At 34.8% G+C, this 23,452-nt stretch overlaps 2 protein-coding genes across 3 annotated transcripts in view; one reads left to right on the top strand and one right to left on the bottom strand.

The window, feature by feature from the left end:
• Positions 1-11,063, top strand: part of RPS6KA6 (ribosomal protein S6 kinase A6) — a 188,350-nt gene extending 177,287 nt beyond the window's left edge. For both annotated transcript variants that reach the window (XM_045050812.1, XM_023249024.2), the window contains 2 exons: positions 1,099-1,239; positions 5,857-11,063. In XM_045050812.1, coding sequence (XP_044906747.1) covers positions 1,099-1,239; positions 5,857-5,982 — 267 coding nt within the window. In that variant the 3' untranslated portion in view covers positions 5,983-11,063. The remainder of the gene's footprint in view (positions 1-1,098; positions 1,240-5,856) is intronic.
• CYLC1 (cylicin 1) overlaps positions 1-23,452 on the bottom strand; it is a 200,928-nt gene that overhangs the window by 8,448 nt on the left and 169,028 nt on the right. The window lies entirely within an intron of this gene.

Here is a 23,452-nt window from a genome sequence, read left to right as displayed (position 1 = left end):
CTCTGATAGTCTATTTTGGCCAGAGGTAGAAGTCCTTGGACTATGGAACTTTTATCATTTTTATGACTATCATTTAGGTCTGTTTTATTGAAGTAATTCACTGTTATTTTATTTTCTAAATTATTTTCCCATTCATTTTTTCATATTTGTCCTTTTTCCAATAGATTTTGATTGGTTGTTTTACTCTCTTATATACTTTTATTATTCTTCAAATTCTGATGTAACTACTTAGAGTCTTTAGTTTCACTATTTATGCTATGGATGACTGTTTCTATTTTATATGATGCTTGTTAAGGAGAGTTCACTTCTCCATTTCCTAAAGGATGTTTGATAAAGATAGTTTGTATTTCAAATTGTGTTTTACTATCAAGTTACAGTACATTTACAACTTGTTATTAACACAGAGGTAAACTATCAAGTTGTAGTAAATTTACAACTTCTTATAACAGAAATAAATAAGCATATTCACAGTTACTCTGTGAGAAACTTAGGATATTCTGGCCATTAAAGAGTGCTAGCCATCACCTGCTAGCCTTGAATTTATGTTTTGCTTTCTTTAGTATTTTACACATAAATTCCCAATTATTGGTAGTGTGTTAACAACATGGGGTTCTCCCTTCTATGTTGTACATTTCTACACTATATAAAAGTGTAGAAATTTCTATATAAAAGTATACCTTTATACTTTGGGGCCCAGCTTACCAGCAAAGATCAATAGCTCTTTTCTCCTCTTGACCATTTCACACATTCTAGGATAACTCCTGCTACTTTATATTTTCTTCCTCTCCCACTAACCACACTCCAGTTCCACAGATTTGGTGTCCTCTGATTTAGACATGATAAATAATGGTTTACCATATATCAAAAAATCTGTTTGAAGATTCTGACAGTTATCTGTGCAGAGTATAGGTTAGATTTTCCTGTATATAGGTCAATTAAAACTGATCACAAAGCTACTGGTGCTTTTATATTTTAAGAAAATATGAAATAATACATTTTACTAAAACTTTTACTGCTATACAGTTTCACATATGTGTGTATGTGTGTGTGTGTGTATATATATATGTATATATATATATATTTTTCATTTTAATATAGGATTTACTCTCCCATATGCTACATATGGACCCACATCAGCGGTACACTACAGAACAAGTATTAAAACACTCATGGATAACCCACAGAGATCAGTTACTGAATGATCAGCCAAATAGATATGATGCATCACATGTCATTAAGGTAAAACAAACATTTTTTATGCATCTTCTAAATGTTTGATAAAGCTATTGCGTGCCATTTACTGATAACACATATAATTACCTTAAATATCTTTATTTTTAAAAATGTATTTATAGGTTATTTGTTTTTGTTTTAAATAACAACTGTGGATTCTTGTTAATCTTCTTTACCTATTGCCTTTCAGATGATAAACAAAAATTCCTTAATTGTATTTAACTTTCTCTTTAGACATTGGGGCTAAGAGTATACTAAATGTAGGTTTTATATGTAAAGAAAATATTGCTATTGGTTCCTAAATAACCATGGTTGCAAATTCCCATATTTATAGACATTGAATCTAGATGGAAAATTTAGTGTTTCATGCATTCATCTGTTGATGAACACTTAGATTGTTTCTATGTCTTGGCTATTGTGAATAATGCTGCACTGAACATGGGAGAACAAAGATCTCTTTGAGGATAAATATTGTGGTGGACAAATATCCAGTGGAATACTATTCAGCTTTAAAAATTAGATCCTGTCATTTGCAACACACGGATGAACGTGGAAGACATGCTAAATGAAACAGGCCAGATACAGAAATATATATATATATATATATATATATATATATATATAATCTCTCTTATAGGTGGAATCTAAACCAGTTAAATATATAAAAGCAGAGAGTAGAAAGGTTGTTACTAGGGGCAGGGAAGAGGGTAAAATGGGGAGATGTTGGTCAAAATACAAAGTTGCAGTTATGTAGAATGAATAAGTCTAGATATCTAATGTACAGCATGATGACTATAGTTAATAATACTGTATTAAATATTGGATGGGTGCCTGGGTGGCTCAGTTGGTTAAGTGTTAGACTTTGGCTCAGGTCATGGTTTGTGAGTTCAAGCCCCACATCAGGCTCTGTGCTGACACCTCAGACCCTGGAGACTGCTTCAGATTCTGTCTCCCTCTCTCTCTCTCTCTGCCACTCCCCTGTTCTCTCTCTCTCTCTCTCTCTCTCTCTCTCTCTCTCTCTTTTTTAAAAATACACAAATATTAAAAATTTTTAAAAAGGGGCACCTGGGTGGTTCAGTTGGTTAACGGTCCGACTTCAGCTCAGGTCACAATCTCGCAGTCCGTGAGTTCGAGTCCCGCGTCAAGCTCTGGGCTGATGGCTCAGAGCCTAGAGCCTGCTTCCGATTCTGTGTCTCCCTCTCTCTCTGCCCCTCCCCCGTTCATGCTCTCTCTGTCTCAAAAATAAATAGATGTTAAAAAAATTGAAAAAAAATTTGTTAAATATTGGAAATGAAATTTGCTAAGAGTAGATTTCACGTGCTTTCATCAAAACAATATGATAACTATGTGATTTGTTCATTAGCTTGACTGTAGTAATCATTGTACTATGTATATGCACATCAAAATGTGTTCCATGTCTTAAATATATATAACTTATATTAAAAACAAAATTCTTGTTCCTTCTATCCCGACTTTCTTGAGGGTTTTTATTAAGAAAAGATGCTGAATTTTGTCAAATGCTTTTTCTGCATCAATTGACAGGATCATATGGTTCTTATCTTTTGTTAATGTGATGTATCACATTGATTGATTTGTGAATGTTGAACCAGCCCTGCAGCCCAGGAATGAATCCCACTTGATCATGGTGAATAATTCATTTTATATGCTGTTGAATTCGATTTACTAGAATCTTATTGAGACTTTTGCATCCATATTGATCAGGGATATTGGCCTGTAATTCTCTTTTTTTACTGGGTCTCTGTCTGGTTTAAGGATCAAAATAATGCTGGCTTCATAGAAAGTTGGGATAGAAGGAACATACTTAAACATCATAAAAACCATTTATGAAAACCCACAGCTAATATCATTCTCAATGGGGAAAAAGTGACAGCTTTCTCCCTGAGATCAGGAACACAACAAGGATGTCCACTCTCACCGCTATTGTTTAACATAGTGTTGGAAGGTCTAGCATCAGCAATCAGACAACAAAAAGATATCAAAGGCATCCAAATTGGCAAAGATGAAGCCAAGCTTTCACTTTTTGCAGAGAACATGATACTATACATGGAAAACCCGGTAGACTCCACCAAAAGTCTGCTAGAACTGATACATGAATTCAGCAAAGCCGCAGGATACAAAATCAATGTACAGAAAACAGTTGCATTATTATACACTAATAATGAAGCAACAGAAAGACAAATAAAGAAACTGATCCCATTCACAATTGCACCAAGAAGCCTAAAATACCTAGGAATCAACCTAACCGAAGATGTAAAATATCTGTATGCTGAAAACTATAGAAAGCTTATGAAGGAAATTGAAGAAGATACAAAGAAATGGAAAAATATTCCGTGCTCATGGGAAGAATAAATATTGTTAAAATGTCAATACTACCCAACTATCTATGCAATCAATGCAATCCCAATCAAAATTGCACCAGCATTCTTCTCGAAGCTAGAACAAGCAATCCTAAAATTCATATGGAACCACAAAAGGCCCGAATAGCCAAAGTAATTTTGAAGAAGACCAAAGCAGGAGGCATCACAATCCCAGACTTTAGCCTCTACTACAAAGCTGTAATCATCAAGCAGCATGGTATTGGCCCAAAAACAGACACACAGACCAGTAGAATAGAATAGAAACCCCAGAACTAGACCCACAAATGTATGGCCAACTAATGTTTGACAAAGCAGGAAAGAATATCCAATGGAAAAAAGACAGCCTCTTTAACAAATGGTGCTGGGAAAACTGGACAGAAACATGCAGAAGAATGAAACTAGACCACTTTCTCACACCATTCACAAAAACCAACTCAAAATGGATAAAGGACCTGAATGTGAGACAGGAAGCCATCAAAACCCTAGAGGAGAAAGCAGGATAAAACCTCTCTGACCTCAGCCGCAGCAATTTCTTACTTAACACATCTCCAAAGGCAAGGGAATTAAAAGCAAAAAGGAACTATTGGGACCTCATGAAGCTGCAAAGCCTCTGCACAGGAAAGGAAACAATCAACAAAACTAAAAGGCAACCAACGGTATGGGAAAATATATTTGCAAATGACATACCGGTCAAAGGGCTAGTATCCAAAATGTATAAAGAGCTCACCAAACTCCACACCCGAACAACAAATAATGCAGTGAAGAAATGGGCAGAAAACATGAATAGACACTTGTCTAAAGAAGACATCCAGCTGGCCAAAAGGCATATGAAAAGATGCTCAACGTCGCTCCTCATCAGGGAAAAACAAATCAAAACCACACTCAGATATCACCTCACGACAGTCAGAGTGGCTAAAATGAACAAATCAGGAGACTATAGATGCTGGAGAGGATGTGCAGAAATGGGAACCGTCTTGCACTGTTGGTGGGAATGCAAACTGGTGCAGCCGCTCTGGAAAGCAGTGTGGAGGTTCCTGAAAAAATTAAAAAGAGACCTACCCTATGACCCAGCAATAGCACTGCTAAGAATTTGCCCAAGGGATACAGGAGTACTGATGCATAGGGGCACTTGTACCCCAGTGTTTATAGCAGCACTCTCAATGATAGCCAAAATATGGAAAGAGCCTAAAAGTCCATCAACTGATGAATGGATAAAGAAATTGTGGTTTATATACACAATGGAATACTACGTGGCAATGAGCAAGAATGAAATATGGCCTTTTGTAGCAACGTGGATGGAACTGGAGAGTATTATGTTAAGTGAAATAAGTCAGAGAGAGAAAGACAGATACCATATGTTTTCACTCTTATGTGGATCCTGAGAAACTTAACAGAAGTCTATGGGGGAGGGGAAGAAAAAAAAAGAGGTTAGAGCGGGAGAGAGCCAAAGCCTAAGAGACTGTTAAAATCTGAGAACAAACTGAGGGTTGATGGGGGGTGGGAGGGAGGGGAGGGTGGGTGATGGGTATTGAGGAGGAACCCTTTTGGGATGTGCACTGGGTGTTGTATGGAAACCAATTTGACAATAAATTTCATTTAAAAAAATTTAAAAAGGAATAAACTATGTTGACTCAAGAAAAAAAAACATAACAGAGTTATGATAGTTCTGTAATGTGTGTGTCTATTGTGACTGGACATGAAATCTTAGTTGATAAAAAAAACATTCTTGGAGCATCTGGGTGGCTCAGTCATTTGAGCGTCAGAGTTCAGCTCAGGTCATGATCTCACAGCACATGGGTTCAAGCCCCACCTCAGGCTCTGTGCTGACAACTCAGAGGCTAGAGCCTACTTCGGATTCTGTGTCTCCCTCTCTCTCTGCCCCTCCCCCACTCACACTCTGTCTCTCTCTGTCTCTCAAAAACACATTTTAAAATAGTTTAAAAATTTTTAAATAAAATTCTTAAAGCATTTAAAACAAATTACATGAGTGATGAAAGTCTGATAAAAATAATACAGTTTAGTGTTTTAAAAATTTGTAAGCAGCATAGTCATTGAAATAAAAAAAATATACAAGGTATATTCAGGTATTAATTCCTGAAAGAAACATTAATGCATAGATCAAGTATACTCAATTATTTTCCTAAGAAATAAGGTTGTATTGTAGTTAAATCTCTCATGATATAATGTGGAAATTTTTTACCTCCAGAGATTGTTATTCAGATTGTCTTATTTCTCATTATTTTAGGGAGTAGTGGTCACCACATGTTCTGCCCTGACTCACAAGACCTTTCAACCAGTCCTTGAGCCTGTTGCTGCTTCAAACTTAGCTCAGCGACGGAGCATGAAAAAACGAACATCAACTGGCCTATAAGATTTCTAGTGTTCCTCAGCCAGACTGGATGAAGAGAAAATTAAATGTGTGGCTTTTTGCCTAATCTTATATCAAAGGCATTGTTTTCTGGTACATTACTTGAATATTCTGTTTAAGCCTCCTTTTTTAGGGAGATGAGATAAAAAAAAATACACAGGTCCACAGTATTCATACTCTATGTTGTTTTGTAGTGGTGTCCAAGTGTTTAAATATATAATTGGTGTCTATAAGGTCCTAACAACTTCTCTGCACACTAACTTGTAAAGTTCCTTTCAAATAAAGTTATTTTAATAGTTTTTCTAGTTTCATAAAATAATGATTTGGGGAATCAGTACCAACAATCAGGATGCAAATACAATAGTATAATGCCAAGCAATGCCAATATTTTTAACATCAGATCCTGAAGAATAGGCTTTTTTTAAAAAGAAAACAAACAAAAATGTATTGTACAAACTTGTTTTTGCATACAACCAAAGGACTACATTCATTTGTGCTAATACATGAGCTCCTGATATAGTTGGTGCCAAAATTTTTACAGAGTCAAATCACAGATTATGTATTCAGACAGACCTATATATTATCCATAAATGTCCTCATCTAGAAATAAAGGTTTCCATAAGACCTCTGTAAAATTTACATCTAATGAAATTATGGTACAAATGAATAAATTTTTTGGCCAAAGGCTTTATAATTGGTCTTGTAATCTACTAAATAGGTTATAATTAAGCCTTTGAAAATAAAGTACATGTGTTGATACTACCTTCATGATATGTAGACATACTTTCAATTTACTCAGTTGGATTTAATCATATTTTTCCCTTTGGTAATGAACTACATTTTTGTCTTTGGACTTTCAAAATTTAATTACAGTGTAGTGTATTAATTTACCTTGAATCCTATGGTTATATAGTTTAAATTTTATTGTAATGGACTTGTGGGCTTAGCCCACATGATATAATACAATACATTTCAGTAAACTTTAAACATTGCTACAAAGAGATAAACTAACAAAAGAAAATAATATTAATGATCTACATAAAATTCGAGCACATTTTAAATCTTATTTATGAAAAAAGTCTGGCAAAATTGGTCTTATTTTTAAATTTATGATTTAGAACCATGGGGTAGTATATATTGTTATCTCAAATGATAGAATTTTAAAGAATCTTTTCATTTTGTTGAAGAAAATACCATTACTACTACTACTACTACTAGTACTACTACTGACAGAAAGAACTCATGAATGTAAACTGGAGGATATTACAGCTTTGTTTAGTGAATATAAGCGAACAACTTGTGTGTGCTAAGTGTACTGTTTTTTGTGTATTTTGCTTAATCCAGAGAGCAAGCTGATTACTAAGCACTGAAGTATAAAATTTAGTCTAGAAGACTTGTAACTTTGATATTCAATAAAGGAAACTATACATATTCTCTTTATAATATAAGTGATATATATTCCATGTAAAAAGATCTGTTTCTTTGGTATGATGTATAAAAGTATACATCTTTACTTTGAGGTGTCTTTTGTAATAATTGAAAGATTTAAAAACATCTAATGCCACATGGAAAACATTATTTAGTAATAGACATGTACCATATCTTGTGGATTTTTCTTTCCCAATTTTGCCTTTTCTTTCCTCATTTTGCTTTCTTACTAGAATTACTTGCATGTAACCATTTGTGTTCATATATTCTGACTTACTTTCCTCTTGTCGTTATCTTATTGGTGCTGTCATGCCTTCTTTTTATCAGAATTAATATGACAAACTTAGAGGTATGATTTTGGTGTTGGACTTTTCAGAACAGAGATACAATTTCCAAGTATTCTTTTCAAGTAGTAGCATTAGGGTATGTGAAATTGGAAAGTGCAAAATTATCACAAAATAACTTACAATATTTCTATATTAATTAATCTTTCCATATAATTAATTACAATCTTTCTAAATTAATTAATGGTTTTTAAAAGTAGATTATCTTAATTAATTTCTCACTGAGGTTGCTCAGAGGGGTAATATTATACAGTCCTTTCATGAATGGAACACAATCAGAATTAAGCAATGAACAGCAAGATTCTTCATCACTCAATGAGGATTGAAAAATTATAAAAAGACACAGAAACACTAGTAGATTTTCCCTATAATGGTGCAAAACTTTTCTGCTGGAAAATTCAAACAAAGTAGATTTAAAAAAGTAGTAGGGACAACTTTAGTATAAGGGAAATCTTCAAATTATACTCTAATTTTATAGAAGGAATCCAGATAGGGACGCTTACTCATGTACTTTTTGGCTAGAGCAATAAATTCATATGTAAATGGGAGCTGTTTTGGTGGGGTTCCTATAAATGCTTAACCAGTAAAAACAAATCCTTTCTATAAAATTTTAGTATACTGTGGTTTCTAATGGATTCATGAACAATTAATTTCCATTGCTTTTCTTTTTAGTTGATGGTTCTTGCTAGTATTTACTGATAGCACAATTTAGGAGTTTTGTTGTTCTGGAAAGGAGAGGATATTGTATTCTTATTTTCCTCAGAGGGAAAACATCATGTTTGCTCAGAAAGACTAAGAATCTATGGTCCTAAAGCGCATATTATCATAAGTAAACACAGGAAGCCATTGGTAAGTAAATTAATATGTAGTGGTGGTGATTTTGTGGGGGTGAAATGGTTTCAGCCAATTCATGAAAATCAAACTTGAGCCTCTTTTGTTAGACACAGAAATGCCTAAACATTAATTTTTGCAATGTATTGCTATCAGTAATTAAACATAAAAAAAACATTTTTATAGTATGTCTGGTTAATCCAAAAGGATTTCTTATGTGTAGACAACCCACAAACTTAAGAATAGATGTTTAATGTTTACAATGTCTCCTCATTGAACATTCATGTTAGTGTATTACTGCCCATAGAAATTTACTCATACTGATCGAATAGTATTTCCCTGGAAGTAAGAGGCCCTTCATATATGAAAAAAGGAAATAATAAACCTGCTTAACTTGGCCTTAAGATCAACTAGAAAACTTAGGTTTTAAACTAGGCAAAATATGTCTCTGGCATTCTGTATATTCTCTTTCTCCTGCTTTCCAGTCCCCACATGCTATCCTACTTGACTACCTCACAGAGGACTCCATGATTAAAGCTTACTCCAGAAGGATTTTGTGCCCCAAAGTACCTCACAAGCTTTCCCCTCCCCAAATCAGAGCTTCCATTCTCAAAGAGCAGTTATATTCAGCTAAAAGGGTGAAAGGAGAATTATCTTGATAAATTAATTCTCATTTTTCTGTCAATGGCTAATAAACAATTGGTATTTTTGAAGGAAGTTGCCCATTAATTTAATGAATTTCTAGTTGCTGGATTTTTAGGCAGTTTAACCAGATGAGAATAATTTTTTATCAGTTATTATCAGGGAAGATACTTCGGGACAAGGAATTTACACAGTATGCCCCAGGATCAGATTATCCCATAAATGATTTCCTTTTTGCACTGCTTCATCCTTTCTACTTTTCAAAATTCTTTTTCTCTTCCAAGAAATTTCCATGATTTTTTAATAATTTTTCATCATTTACATTTTGGTTTTATTTTTTTTATTTTTTAAAATTTACATCCAAATTAGTTAGCATATAGTGCAACAATGATTTCAGGTAGATTCCAAACTTTTTAATCACAGTGAACTTCTATGACAGAACGGTGTGGAGCGAGACAGTTGCTAAATGCACGTTTATCTGTATTGTTGTTTCTCATAGTATATAACCTATGACATAAGGAGTCTCCAGCCCATCCCCCCAGCCTCTATCCCTGTTTTTTAATAAGCAAGAGTATAGAAAGGTTGAATGCAATATCAGTGGAGTCCAAGTCTCTAGATCCTTTGTCTACATTTCAGGACGCAGAGATCCTCAATGTTACTTCTCAACAAGAATGAAAGCCATATTAAGTATAGCCTGGTCAACTTCAATCAAACTACTTTAGAACAATTTCTTACATTTCAAAACCTACTTAGGTATTTTTGATGTGTATCTCAGTATAAATAATTGCTGAAATTAACAGAACAATTCAGTAGTGTGCTATCTGCCTTCCTATGCAAGAGTGTAGTGGCATTGATAATGATTATTCACAAATACATTATACTTATGGATGCACTGTTCCTGGTTTTATTCTTTCAATATAGTAAAATCTATCAAATAATTTGAATAAAATGATAATGCTTGATCACCTAAAATTCAGTTTGGTTGAAGGTATTTAAGTCCTAAATTATAGGGATAAGTTTCTTTGAAATAAAAAGAAAAACACTAAGGAAAAGTATTTTTAGAATGTAGTAATTCAAGTTTGTATACGTATATTCCACAAATTATGTACCTTTTATTGACCAGCAAGAAATATTAGTAAACGCTTAGAAATAAGTCCATATGTGATTACGAAGTTAGGATTTGTTCTATATTCACATTTCTAAACCTTCAATAGTCAATAGTCATCATTGGATGACTGTTTTGCTTTCATACTATTTGTCTAATTATGTGAACGAATTTTCTCTTCAAAAGGTATTTATTAAACATCTAATTTTATGCAGAACAGTTATGCATATTTTTTTGCAGAATATACTATGTGCATTAGTTTCTTAATAAATTGTCACAATGTGACCAATTGGATTTATTTGCTTTGTTCTTTCCTATAAAACTAATAATGCTCAGGTCACATTTGGGTTCTCCAGTTCACTCTCTGAAACTGATACCACTAATAGCAAAAAATGTAAGTTTGTTCTTAATTATAATAAAATTATTTCTAACATCACAAAAGCATTCTAGCAAAAAAAATGTTTTAAGTTATACAAGAAACCTTAATTAAATATCCAAATGCCAGCATGGTTTGGGAATGAGAATTTATATTGCATTAAATTACACAGTACAAAAAAAAAGAGAGAATATGGTTTTTCTGTATTTGATTTAAAAAAAAACAATAAGTAGCGTTAGTAGATGTGAGTTACATAGGGTTTATGCAGCTATAACATGTTTGCTATAGTTACAATAAGAAAAAATGTCTTTCCAACACTTCCCATACATTTTGGGATTCCTAAACTTATTTTCTGATATAAAAAATATAATTACTGGCATTTTATCGCACTTCTCAAGGCAGAAATGGTGTTAAATAGAAATTGTGTGTAAATTTGAACCACATGTACTTAAAAACGTAAAAGTTTCAATTAAGAAAACAAGGTCCCCAACATTCAAATAACTGTATTTTTTTTCTCTGATAAATTATGGAATTAACACCATCATTTATTTTATAACTGTTTTCTTTAAAGCACTGTTACTTTTGACATTAAAGTTTTCGTTGTACTTTTTTCATGTAAAACCAAGTCCAGTAGTACATTTTACAGTGGTTTTTTTTTTTCCTCGCAGTGCTGCTAAATAAATTGTTATCATTTTGAATTTACAACATGCCAAAGATGACATAGAAATTATATTTATTTTTGTTCTTGTTAAAACTCTGTAACATTTATCATGATATCATGTTAAATTACTGGCATTCTCTAGGTACTGAATAAAAAGGCTGCGACTTTCTAACACTTTAAAATTGACCTTGTTTCATTATTTATAAATGTAAAACTGTGTCTACTTTTATAAACACAGACAGCTATTTGCATATTTTATTAAAACCTGTTCAATATTGTTTAGGAGCCAGTTATAATAAAAGTGTTTCAAGATATTTATTTATGCATATACCTTGAGATTTCCTGAGCTGTAAAATTTCCCACTTTAGGATTACTCTTCTAATGTTTCTTCAAGGCAAAGTAATTTAAGAAAATGAAGATGAAAACTTAACAGTAGTTTTAAGCTTTATCAGGAAAATACATTTGTCTGAAAGTTAGTTGAGGTGACAACCTTTTCTACAGTACGTAAAAATTAAAACCTTAGTCTCTAAGTACTGGAAAAATTATTTTAAGTTTGGTATCAAGTAGAATTACATAAATTGTGCCCATCCACAAAAAGTCATACAGTTGTAGGCCATGTTAGGATATAGCAGTTATGCATACACATTTAAACATGATTTTATAGAAGGTTCAAAAATGCATTTAGAGCCTGGAAATCAGAATCTCTATGTACCTCTTCTATATTTCTAAACTTCTTAAAGGTAAACAGGATAGACTCTAGGGCAACTTTGGGAAGTCTGCAAAAATTGCTTTCCCACAGCCGCCTCTTTTTCATTTATCTTCTACTTTTACTTCTTTCATACCTCCCATCCCTCCAACCCCTTAGTAAAATATCTGATAGCCATTTATACATCATCATACTTTAAGCAGCTTATTTGCACTGAACTTATTTCTGCATTTTTGTAAGCATTAGTTACCAAGATAAGAATGTGTTTTTTGGTCTGTGGGGCCCTGAATTAATTCAGGCCTACCAGGCTAAAGCTGACTTAATCTTCCTAAGTTGACTTTGAAGGTATGATAAGGGGTGGAAGAAGCATAACACAATTTGTTTCTCCCATGATTCCAAGGTGCCCTTCTATTTACTTGGAGAGATAGACTGAAAATATTGGGAGACCTATTTTTGAAGGTGGAAAATATGTCCTTTTACCACTAGCTTCTTCTAGAATTAGAACATGCTCTATTCAAGCCTGCAGCTGCCTCTCTTTTTTTTTTTGTAGTGTATTTTTTTTATTTTTATTTTTGAGAGAGTGAGCGGGAGAGGGGCAGAGAAAAAAGGAGACAGGATCCCAAGTACACTCTGCATCGACAGAACAGAGCCTGATGTGGGGCTTGAACTCAAACTGTGAGATCATGACCTGAGCCAAAGTCAGACATTCAACCAACTGAGCCACCCAGGCACCCCAGCAGCCTCTCTTTCTATATCTTTCCTTGCCTTATCCCTATGACCCACCTCCCTAAGTACAGGTTAGAACCCAGGGCATTCCTTTTCTCTTTGCTGTAAGACTCTCAGGTACATTTGCTATATTTCCTGAACTTATATACTTTAGAGTTTTCTCTTTTTTATTATTTTAAAGTAAGCCACTTTATTTGACCTCTGATTATTCAGATTCTGACAAAAACACATTTTCTTTATTAATAAATGCATTTTTAACTTAACAGACATATGTTGTGCTTCTGTGCCAGATACTATTACTAATTTTATTTTCTTCTAAAAGATATGCAAGCTTGCTTATAGTAACAGACATGTATGCAATAAGGCTATTAAAATTGAAACCCCCCCAAAAAAAACATTAAATGAAAAGCATTCCCCCCAGCCAGAACTAATACATAATTGAATTAAACATTGAATTTAGCTCTGAGCTTCATGACAGGAAAGGCAAGATGAGAAAATCAGCAGGTTATGTAATAAATATATGACAAGAAGCATGAGAATTCAGCAAGAGACTTTTTTGCTGATACTAATGTTTCAAAATATTTAACATAGGATAATTTGATGCTAGGGGCATTCAAGTGAATGTCTTTAACCATGGTTTTACAGGAAACCCATTAGGCTCTTTATAGATTCAGGTGCTAATACTTAATTCAAACTGGGTTAAACGAGCAGAATGGATTTATTGGCTGGATTCATATCTTAGGCAATTTCATGGGGACATTTTTTTTCCATCTTTCAAATCTCAGTGTTGGCCTATTCTCAGACTCTACATGGTGGCAAGATGGCAGCAACAGGTCCAAACTATGCCTTCTCTTTCATGTTCAATTCTGGGAGGAGAGTCAACAGCACAAAAAATACTTGAACAGAAAATGGGAAGAGGAGTGATCCTTCTGATGGAAATTGATGTAACCCTAAGAAGGGCAAATTGACACAGCATAACAAATCATGTCTGCTGTTCTTTTGGCTACCCAATATCTTTCCTACATATATATTTTTAAAAATGCCTACATGTATATAAATGTACCATTCTTCCTCAAACAGAATACCCAAAGTCTCATCCACTTAAGTAATGTACTTTCAGAACCAGGAATTCTACATGATGTGCAGTTCCTTCAATCAGGGATGCTGGATAACTTATGGCTAAGATTTGTTGTTTCTCTTCAGTGTGGTTATGTGTTTTATTTGAAATTCATTTGGGTTTATTTGTTCCAACTTAGTTTCAATTTTAGCACCCTCATCCCATTCTTCTTGATTTATTTAAATTGAGATATAACTGACATATAGTACTGTATTAGTTCTAGGTGTATGACATAATAATTTGATATATATACATATATATTGCAAAATTATTGTCAGAATAAGTTTATTCACCACCTATCACCACACATACATACAGACATTTATTTATTGTGATGAGAACTTTTAGGATCTACTTTCTTAACAAATTTTGAATATACAATACAATATTATTAACTATAGTCACTGTGCTGTAACATTTCATCCTTGTGACTTATTTACCTTATGGCTGAAAGTTTTTACCTTTTTAAAAAAATTTGTAATGTTCATTTATTTTTGAAAGAGAGAGAGAGAAATAGAGTGTGAACAGGGGAGGGGCAGAGAGAGAGGGAGACACAGAATCGGAAGCAGGCTCCAGACTCTGAGATGTCAGCATGGAGTCCAGCGCAGGGCTGGAACTCATGAACCATGAGATCATGACCTGAGCTGAAGTCAGACGCTCAACCGACTGAGCCACCCAGGCATCGCCTAAAGTTTTCACCTTTTGAATGCCATTACCCATTAAAACTTTTTATTGTTCTACATATGTTTGAATATGTAGAACTTCAACATGTTTCCAAAAATCAAACCTATACTGAAAGTTATACTCCAAGAACTGTCACCCTTATCTGTATCCTCTCTACCCCATTTTCCTACACCCCTTGTAGATAACCAAATTCATTGTTTCCTGGTTCATCCTTTCAATGTTTCTTTATGTAAAGATAAACTGACATATGTATGTATTATTCTTTTCCCTTTTTTCTTTCACAAAAGGCAGCATGCTGTAAGTGTTCTCTTGTGCTTTATTTTTCACTTGATGTATTTTGGAAATCCGTATCAGTTCATAGATACCCTCCATATTCCTTTTTAGAGCTGCATAGTACTTTATTGTGTATGTGTGCTATAGTTTATTTAACCAAACTCCTATTCTTCCGTGTTTACATAGTTTCCAATATTTTTAATAACAAACAGTGCTGCCTTGTGTGTATACATTTTCATATTGTTGAAGTTATGGTCAGTATTTATAAAATGAGATTGGTTAATTGACGGGTAACTACATATGTAATTTTATTAGCTATTGCTAAAATCCCCTCAATAGGAGTTACACTATTTTGCATTCTACCCAGCAATGCATGAGCACCTGTTTTTCCATAGCTTCATCAATAAAGTGTATTGACAGGCTTTGGTATTTTTGTCAAGCTGAGGAATGATAAATAACATCTCAGTATAATTTTAGCTTGAATTTCTCTTATTTTGAATAAAATTGAACATATTTTTGTATGCTTGTGTCTACAGGATTCTGACTTCTCTATTCCTCAACTTTTATTTATTATTTATTTTTTTAATGTTGATTCATTTTTGAGAGACAAAGCATGAGTGGGCGAGAGGGAGAGAAAGAGGAAGACACAGAATACGAAGCAGGCTCCAGTCTCTGAGCTGACACCACTGAGCCTGACCCAGGGCTTGAACTCATAGACCGTGAGATTATGACCTGAGCTGAATGAAGTCGGACGTTTAACCTACTGAGTCACCCAGGTGCTCATCAATTCCTCAACTTTTAAAAGTCCTTTAAATAAATTAAGGCTGTTAACCTTTATCTGTGATATACATTGCAAATATTTTCTCCCAGCTTTTCATTTGTTTTTGACTTTGCCCATGGTATTTTTTCATGAAAAAAATTAAAAATGTTTTAAATCAAAATTATCATATTTATCTTTCATTGTAGCAAGGCTTTTAATCATAGTTAGGAAGCCTTTCCCAACACCCCAAGTAAAGTGTAACACATGTTTTCTTTTAGTATTTGTATACTTTTAAATTTTTCTTTGCATTCCTTTTGAATTTTATTCTTGTGTATGGTGTTAAGAATGTATCTAGTTTTATCCATTCCAAATGATTATCTAGTTTTCTCAACAGCAGTTATGAAAACACTTTCTCAAAGTGATTTGAGATATACTATTTGTATCATGAACTATACTTTTTATGTAGTTAGGTCTCTTTTCTAGACCTTCTATTCTGTGCCACTTATTTGACTACCCAATGCTCAAATGTTACAGTATTTTACTTATGTAAGCTTCATGGTATAATGTTTAAAATTTTCTTAATGTTTATTTTTGAGAGAGACAGAGAGAGCATGAGCAGGGGAGGGGCAGAGAGAGAGGTGGGGGGGCAGAGGATCCAAAGCAGGCCCCAGGCTCTGAGCTGACAGCAGAGAGCCCAATGTGTGGCTTGAACCCACAAGCCATGAGATCACGACCTGGGCCAAAATTGGACGCTCAACTGACCGAGCCACCCAGGTGCCCATCATGATATAATGTTTAAATATCTGATGTGGCTAGTTCTCCTCACTTTAATAGCTCCTTTTTAAATGTTTAACTAGCCATTCTTGTGTGTTTATTTTTCTATATGAACTTTTGGATCAACATGCCTATGATTCATAGAAAAATATAATTAAATTTAATTACTCCCAACATATAATGGTGAAGATAAAACAGGATTATTGCAACAAAAATTTTCACTGGGTCATGTGAGAATGGGAAATGGTCCTCAGTCCATAGAACATAAACTATTTCTTAGTTGGAATAAGGATTTTCTGCCCTTGTAATGGAATGAGGCCCTTACTCACTGATCTTTGAGCACCTGGTTCTTGAAGTATGTTTATTGCCCTTAAAGGCCACATCAGAAATAGGAATTTAATTGATCTTAATGAAAATTCTGTCCTTAGCAGCCTATTTTCTTTCAGTTCCCTTAGGCACTGTAAATTGACTTAGGCCAGTTGTTCTCAAAGTGCAGGCTATAAACCAGAAGCATTAGTATCATCTAGGAACTTGTTAGAAATGCAGATTCTCAGGCCCACTGCAGACCTACTGAACTGGAAACTAGAGCTGGGACCCAGAGATGTCTGGGTTTAAATTCAGGCAATTTGATATATCCTTACATTTGAGAACTACTCATTTAAGGGTTGAATAAGTACAGGATTTTATTAGGTTTAAGAACCATGATAATATGGCACCTTTAAAAGTTCAGCATAATTTCAGGGACTTCCAGAGAAGATGGCTGAGTATGAGGATCCTAGGCTTACCCCATGCCATGGTTATACTTAGATAACACCCACATGAGGGTAAATAAACCATAAAAATGACCTGAAGACTGGCAGAACTGACTGTCCTCAGATAAATGTAGAGAAGAGGCTACATCTAAGAGGGTAGAAATGGTGGAGATGTGTTCAGGAGCCACAGGACTATCCATATGAGGGAGGCATGCTTGGGCATGGAGAAGCGAAAGGAGTAGATCCCACACCTAGTACCCCAGGTACTGGAGACCCACACTGGGAAGATGAATCTCCATAACATTTGGCTTTGAAAACCAGAGGGGCCAAACTTTGCTACTTCTTAAAATCAGTGGTGCTTAACACCTAGAATTTTAAAAATCAGCATCTCCACTCTGGAAGAGCTGGAGGATGATAGCAAACAGTCCTTGCCCTTAGACATCACAACAAACAGCCCTACTGAAATAAAGCATAGAAGCAGCAGCTTGAGAAATGCCTGGGATATACAGGGAAGATTTGTTTACTAATCTCAGAACACGTGCTGGAGGGGCAGAGATCTTTGGTAGACTTCTCAAATTACAAAAGGACAAATGGGCACCATTTCCCTACCCCACCCCCAGCCTAGATAACACAGACACCTACAGAAACCAGCACAGCACAGAAGTTCTCTACCTAGCTTGCTAACAGAGTGTCCCACCCCCATACTCATCTGGGAAACTACTCCCTCTATCCTGGCCTCAGAAGTTTTCCCAGGTGGTCATAAGTCCTATCCCATAGAGGACCTATGCAAATGTTGGCACACATGCTGTGCCCCAATGCTCTCCTGTGAAAACACCCCCTCCAACATGCCCTTGGCAGGAGACAATCAATCCAAAGCAGTGTGGCAAGCCTGGCAGGGTGCAAGCAGCCCCAACAGGGGACAACACCACTCCAAAGTGACTCCTGCCCCAGGAAGAAGGGAAGATAAACAAACACCAGTCCAGCTTCAGCCCTGGCAGTGGGCAGGAGGCAGACATTTGGTCTAGCAATGGGCCTGCATCCTAATGAAAGCTTCTCAGGGGACAACACAAGAAGAGTGCCCTACATTTCAGTGCTGCCTCATCTCTGGCAAATGCCTAGTTTGACTCAACTCAAGCCCAAGGTGTCCCCAGACTTGCCCACTAATAACACAAAGACCAAACCCTTCCCACAACAAGAAGACAAGCATGGCTCTGCCACAATAGTAGGTCATAAGCAACACACATAGACACCCTGGAGGTTCCAGGTTCTGGTGAATAGGGAAAATGCACTGCAAGACACCACAGAACATCTTCCTAATGCCACTACTCTCAAGAGCAGGGGACTTAGCTGACTTTCCTAACACATAGAAACAGACACAGAGAGACAACTAAAATTAGGAGATAGAGGAATATATCTCAAGGGAAAGAACAAAACAAAATCACAGCAACAGACCTAAATGAAATGAAGACACGTAATATGCCTGATAGAGAATTTAAAGCATCAATCATAAAGATACTGGACTTGAGAAAAAAAGTGGAGGACCCTATTGAGACCCTCAGTGAAGAGATAAAAAGCATAAGAAAGAACCAATAAGATATGAGGAACACAAAAACTGAAATTGAAAACACACTAGAGGGAATAAATAATAGACTAGAGGAATCAAAAGAATGGGTCAGTGACCTGAAGCACAAAGTAATGGAAAGCAACCAAGTTTAACAAGAGAGAAAAACAAGTAATACAAAATGAAAATAGATTAAGGAAAACTCAGTAACACTATCAAGCCTAATAACATTCACATTATAGGATATCAAAAGTTGAGAAGAAAAAGAGAGCAGAAAATTTATTTAAAGAAATAACAGCTGAAAACTTCATTAATCTGGGGAAGAAAACAGAAATCCAGGTGAGGGGACACTGAGAACCCCCCAAAAAATGAACCCACAGAGATTCACAGCAAGACACATATTAATCAAAATGGCAAAAAGTAGTGATAAAGAGAGAATTTTAAAAAGCAGCAAGAGAAAAGAAAATTATACACAAGGGAAACCCCACAAAGTTTTCAGCTGAGTTTTCAGCAGAAATATTGCAGACTAGAAGGGAGTGGCATGATATTGTCAAAGTGATCAAACAAACAAACAAACTGTAACCACGAATATTCTATCCAGCAAGACTATCATTAAGAATAGAAGGAGAGATAGGGGCGCCTGGGTGGTGCAGTCGGTTAAGCGTCCGACTTCAGCCAGGTCACGATCTCACGGTCCGTGAGTTCGAGCCCCGTGTCAGGCTCTGGGCTGATGGCTCAGAGCCTGGAGCCTGTTTCCGATTCTGTGTCTCCCTCTCTCTCTGCCCCTCCCCCGTTCATGCTCTGTCTCTCTCTGTCCCAAAAATAAATAAACGTTGAAAAAAATTAAAAAAAAAAGAATAGAAGGAGAGATAAAGAGTTTCCCCAATAAACAAAAGTTAAAGGAATTCATCACCACTAAAATATCTTTAAAAGAAATGTTAAAGGGAAGTCTTTGAATGGAAAGGAAAGAACGTAAGGGGGAGTAAGAAAATAGGAAGCACAAAAGCAGCAAAATTAAACATATTTATAAAAATCATTAAAAAATAAAATAAAATAAAAATCAGTCAAGTGATTCACAAAATAAAAGGATGTAAAATATGACACCATACACCTAAAATATGGGGGGAGAGGAGTAAAAATTTATTGCTTTTAGAATGGACTCAAACTTGAGTGATCCCACTACTTAATATATAGAGACGGCTATATGCATAAGATATTACATGTAAACCTAATGGTAACTACAAATGAAAAACCAGAAATAAATATGCAAAAAATAAAGAGAAAGTAATCCAAGTATATCATTAAAGAAAGCCACCAAAACATAAGAGAAGAGAACAAGGGAAAACAGGAACAGAAAACTATAAAAACAAACATAAAACAAGTAGCAAAATGGCAATAAGTACATACTTATCAATAATTACTTGAATGTAAATGGACTAAGTGCTCCAGTAAAAGTACATAGGGTGACAGAATGATAAAAAATCAAGACCTATCTATATGCTGCCTACAAGAGATTCATTTCAGACCTAAAAACACATGAAACGGGATGGAAAAGTGTTTACTCTGTAAATGGATGTAAAAAAAAAAGAAAGCTGGTGTTGCAAGACATATCAGAAAAAAACAGATTTTAAAACAAACATTGTAACAAGAGACAAAGGACACTACATAATCATAAAGAAAATCTTACAAGAAGATATAAAAATTGTAAATGCACCCAGATATATAAAGGAGCTAAAAGTAAACATAAAGGAAGTAATCAATAGAATACAAAACTAGGGGAGTTTAACACCCCACTTACATCAAAGGATAGATCATCCAATTAGAAAAGCAACCAGGAAACAGTGGCTTTGAATGACACATTGGACCAGATGGATGTAACAAATATATTCAGGACATTTCACTCTAAAACAGAAGAATACACATTTTTTTTCAAGAGCACATGGAACATTTCTTAGAATAGATCACGTTAGGCCACAAAACAAATCTCAACAAACTCAAAAAGATGGAAGTCATCCCATGCATCTCTTCTAACTACAATGCTATCAAACTATAAATCAACCAAAAATGTATCTGGGAAGAAAACAAATACAAGGAGATAAAAATAGAAGGCAACTAAACAATGATTGAGTCAACCAAGAAATCAAAGAGAAAATAAAAAAAAAAACTCATGAAATAAGATCAGTCAGAAAAAAAATACCAAATGATTTCAATCATATGTGGAATTTAAGGAACAAAAAAAAAAAAAATAAAAAAAGAGACAAACACAAAAACAGACTCCCAACTATAGAGAACAAATTGATGATTACCAGAGAGAAGTTGGGGGAGGGGGAATGGATGAAATAAGTAAAAGGGATTAAGAGTATACTTGTTGTGATGAACAAATAACTAATGTATACAATTGTTGAATCACTGTATTGTATACCTGAAACTAATATAACACTATACATTAAGTATACTGGAATTAACAAAAATAGCATACTCTCAATTATTCTTATTTTGCTGAACACCATTAATTACTAAGTTTGCTAAATCATAATCTTTTTTTTAAATTTTTAATGTGTATTTATTTTTAACAGAGAGAGACAGAGAAACAGAGAGACAGAGGATGAGTGAGGGAGGGGCAGAGAGAGAGGGAGACATAGAATCTGAAGCAGGCTCCAGGCTCTGACCTATCAGCATGGAGCCCAACACGGGGCTCAAACCCATAAACCACGAGATCATGACCTGAGCCGAAGTCTGACACCCAACTGACTGAGCCATCCAAGAGCCCCCCTTTTTTAAAATTTTTTTTTAAAAAATTTTTAATAATCTTTAAATATAGAATATATTCTGGAAAATTCTATTTCTCAACAAACCTGCTCATCCTTCTACCTTTCAATTTATTTTCCTCTATTTTGACCTCTAACCATTTATAACAATAACCTTGGTGGGAAAGCATAATAGTGGTAATTGTTGCCTTTCTCTGAAAGGGATCTCAAGACTCCACACAGGAATCATTTGATAGAGGCCTAGGGATTTCGTTTCTGTAATATCCCAATTTTATCTCTCATTTAGTTTCCAACACCTGCATTTTTTAATCATTAAATGTGACATTTTAGCCACCTCTTTTGCTACCACATAACAAAAGATTGCCAACTTCCCACCTCAAGATAGAGGGGTCATTAGTCCTACACCTTTGCTTAAGTCAGCCAATTCTATATTTCAGGGTTCTGTCACTGGTAAATTCTATTTTATGTTAACAAATTTGATTGCAAGTGATGGAAAATTCATCTCAAGCTGTCAAAAAACCAAAGGTATTTAATGTGCCATATAATGAGAAAGTCCAGAGGTAGACCCAGATTCAGGCATTGCTGAATATAAAGTTCAAATGATGTCATCAGAACTTGTTTTCTCTTCATCTCTTGACTGTACTTTCTTCCATGTGGGCTGATTCTCAGTTTCCACATGAGGAAAAATATTCTTCAGAGACTCCAAGTCTCTCCCATAATGTCCAAAAGGAGAGAGCAAGAGTATTAGAAGTCCTAATAGAAGTAGGGTCACTAGGTTAAATACAGGCTTCTTACTTAAATTTGAATTTCAGATAAACAATGTTTTTTGTATGTCCTAAATATTACAGAATACACTCTCATACTAAAAATTAACTGAAATCCTGTTTTTTTTTTTATTTTCTAAATCTGGCAAGCCTATACAGAAATCTCACATCCTATCATTTGCTCTAACTGGGTTACTAGCTCAACTCTAAATTAATGGTGTGACTTACTGAATGTAATGATCAGAATGACCAGGACTGATTCATATAACCACCTCTCAGACCAGGAGAGAACTCCACCAGGAACACATTGACAAAAATTGAGGAAAATAAGGTGTAGAAGAAGACTGAAATCAAGGGATGGTTACCAGAAAAAAAGGTGAATATCATTAGGCAGCAAAAAAACAATAAATGTTCTTCATAAAGATGTTTTTTATCAACGTGTAAAAATGACAAAAATATGACACATAACAATGAACTTCAGTTAAATAATTCTGTGGTGACTAAAATAATACAGCTAATGTTTGAATTAAAGACCTAAATGTGAGACCTGAAACCATAAAAATTTTATTGGCTTTCTCTTTTTTTAAGTTTTTATTTAAATTCTAGTCAGTTAATGTATAGTATAATATTGGTTTCAGGAGTAGAATTTAGTGATTCATCACTTACATATAACGCCCTGTGCTCCACAAACAAAGGCTCTCCTTAATGCTCATCACCAATTTAGCCCATCTTTCACCCACCACCCCTCCAGCAACCCTCAGTTTGCTCTTTATAGTTAAGAGTTTCCTATAGTTTGTCTCCCTCTTTGTTTTTCCCTTTCTTACCCTATGTTTGTATGTTTTGTTTCTTAAATTCCACATATGGGTCAAATCATATGATATTTGTCTTTCTCTGACAGACTTATTTCACTTAGAATAATACACTCTAGTTCCATACATATCATTGCAAATAGCAAGATTTCTCTCTTTCTCATGACTGAGTAATATTCCATTATGTATACTTACCATCACTTCTTTATCCATTCATCAGTCAATGTACATTTGGGAGCGCTCCATAATTTGACTATTTTTGGTAGTGCCTCTATAAACATTGGGGTGCATGTGCCCCTTCGAATCAGCATTTTATATTCTTTGGATAAATATTTAGTAGTGCGGGCTGTAGGGTAGTTCTATTTTTAATTTTTTGAGGAACCTCAATACTG

Source organism: Felis catus, chromosome X (assembly GCF_018350175.1).
Source record: "Felis catus isolate Fca126 chromosome X, F.catus_Fca126_mat1.0, whole genome shotgun sequence".
In the NCBI taxonomy this organism is placed as follows: domain Eukaryota; kingdom Metazoa; phylum Chordata; class Mammalia; order Carnivora; family Felidae; genus Felis; species Felis catus.
Note: the sequence above shows the minus strand (reverse complement) of the source record. Positions and strands in the feature narration are given on the sequence as shown.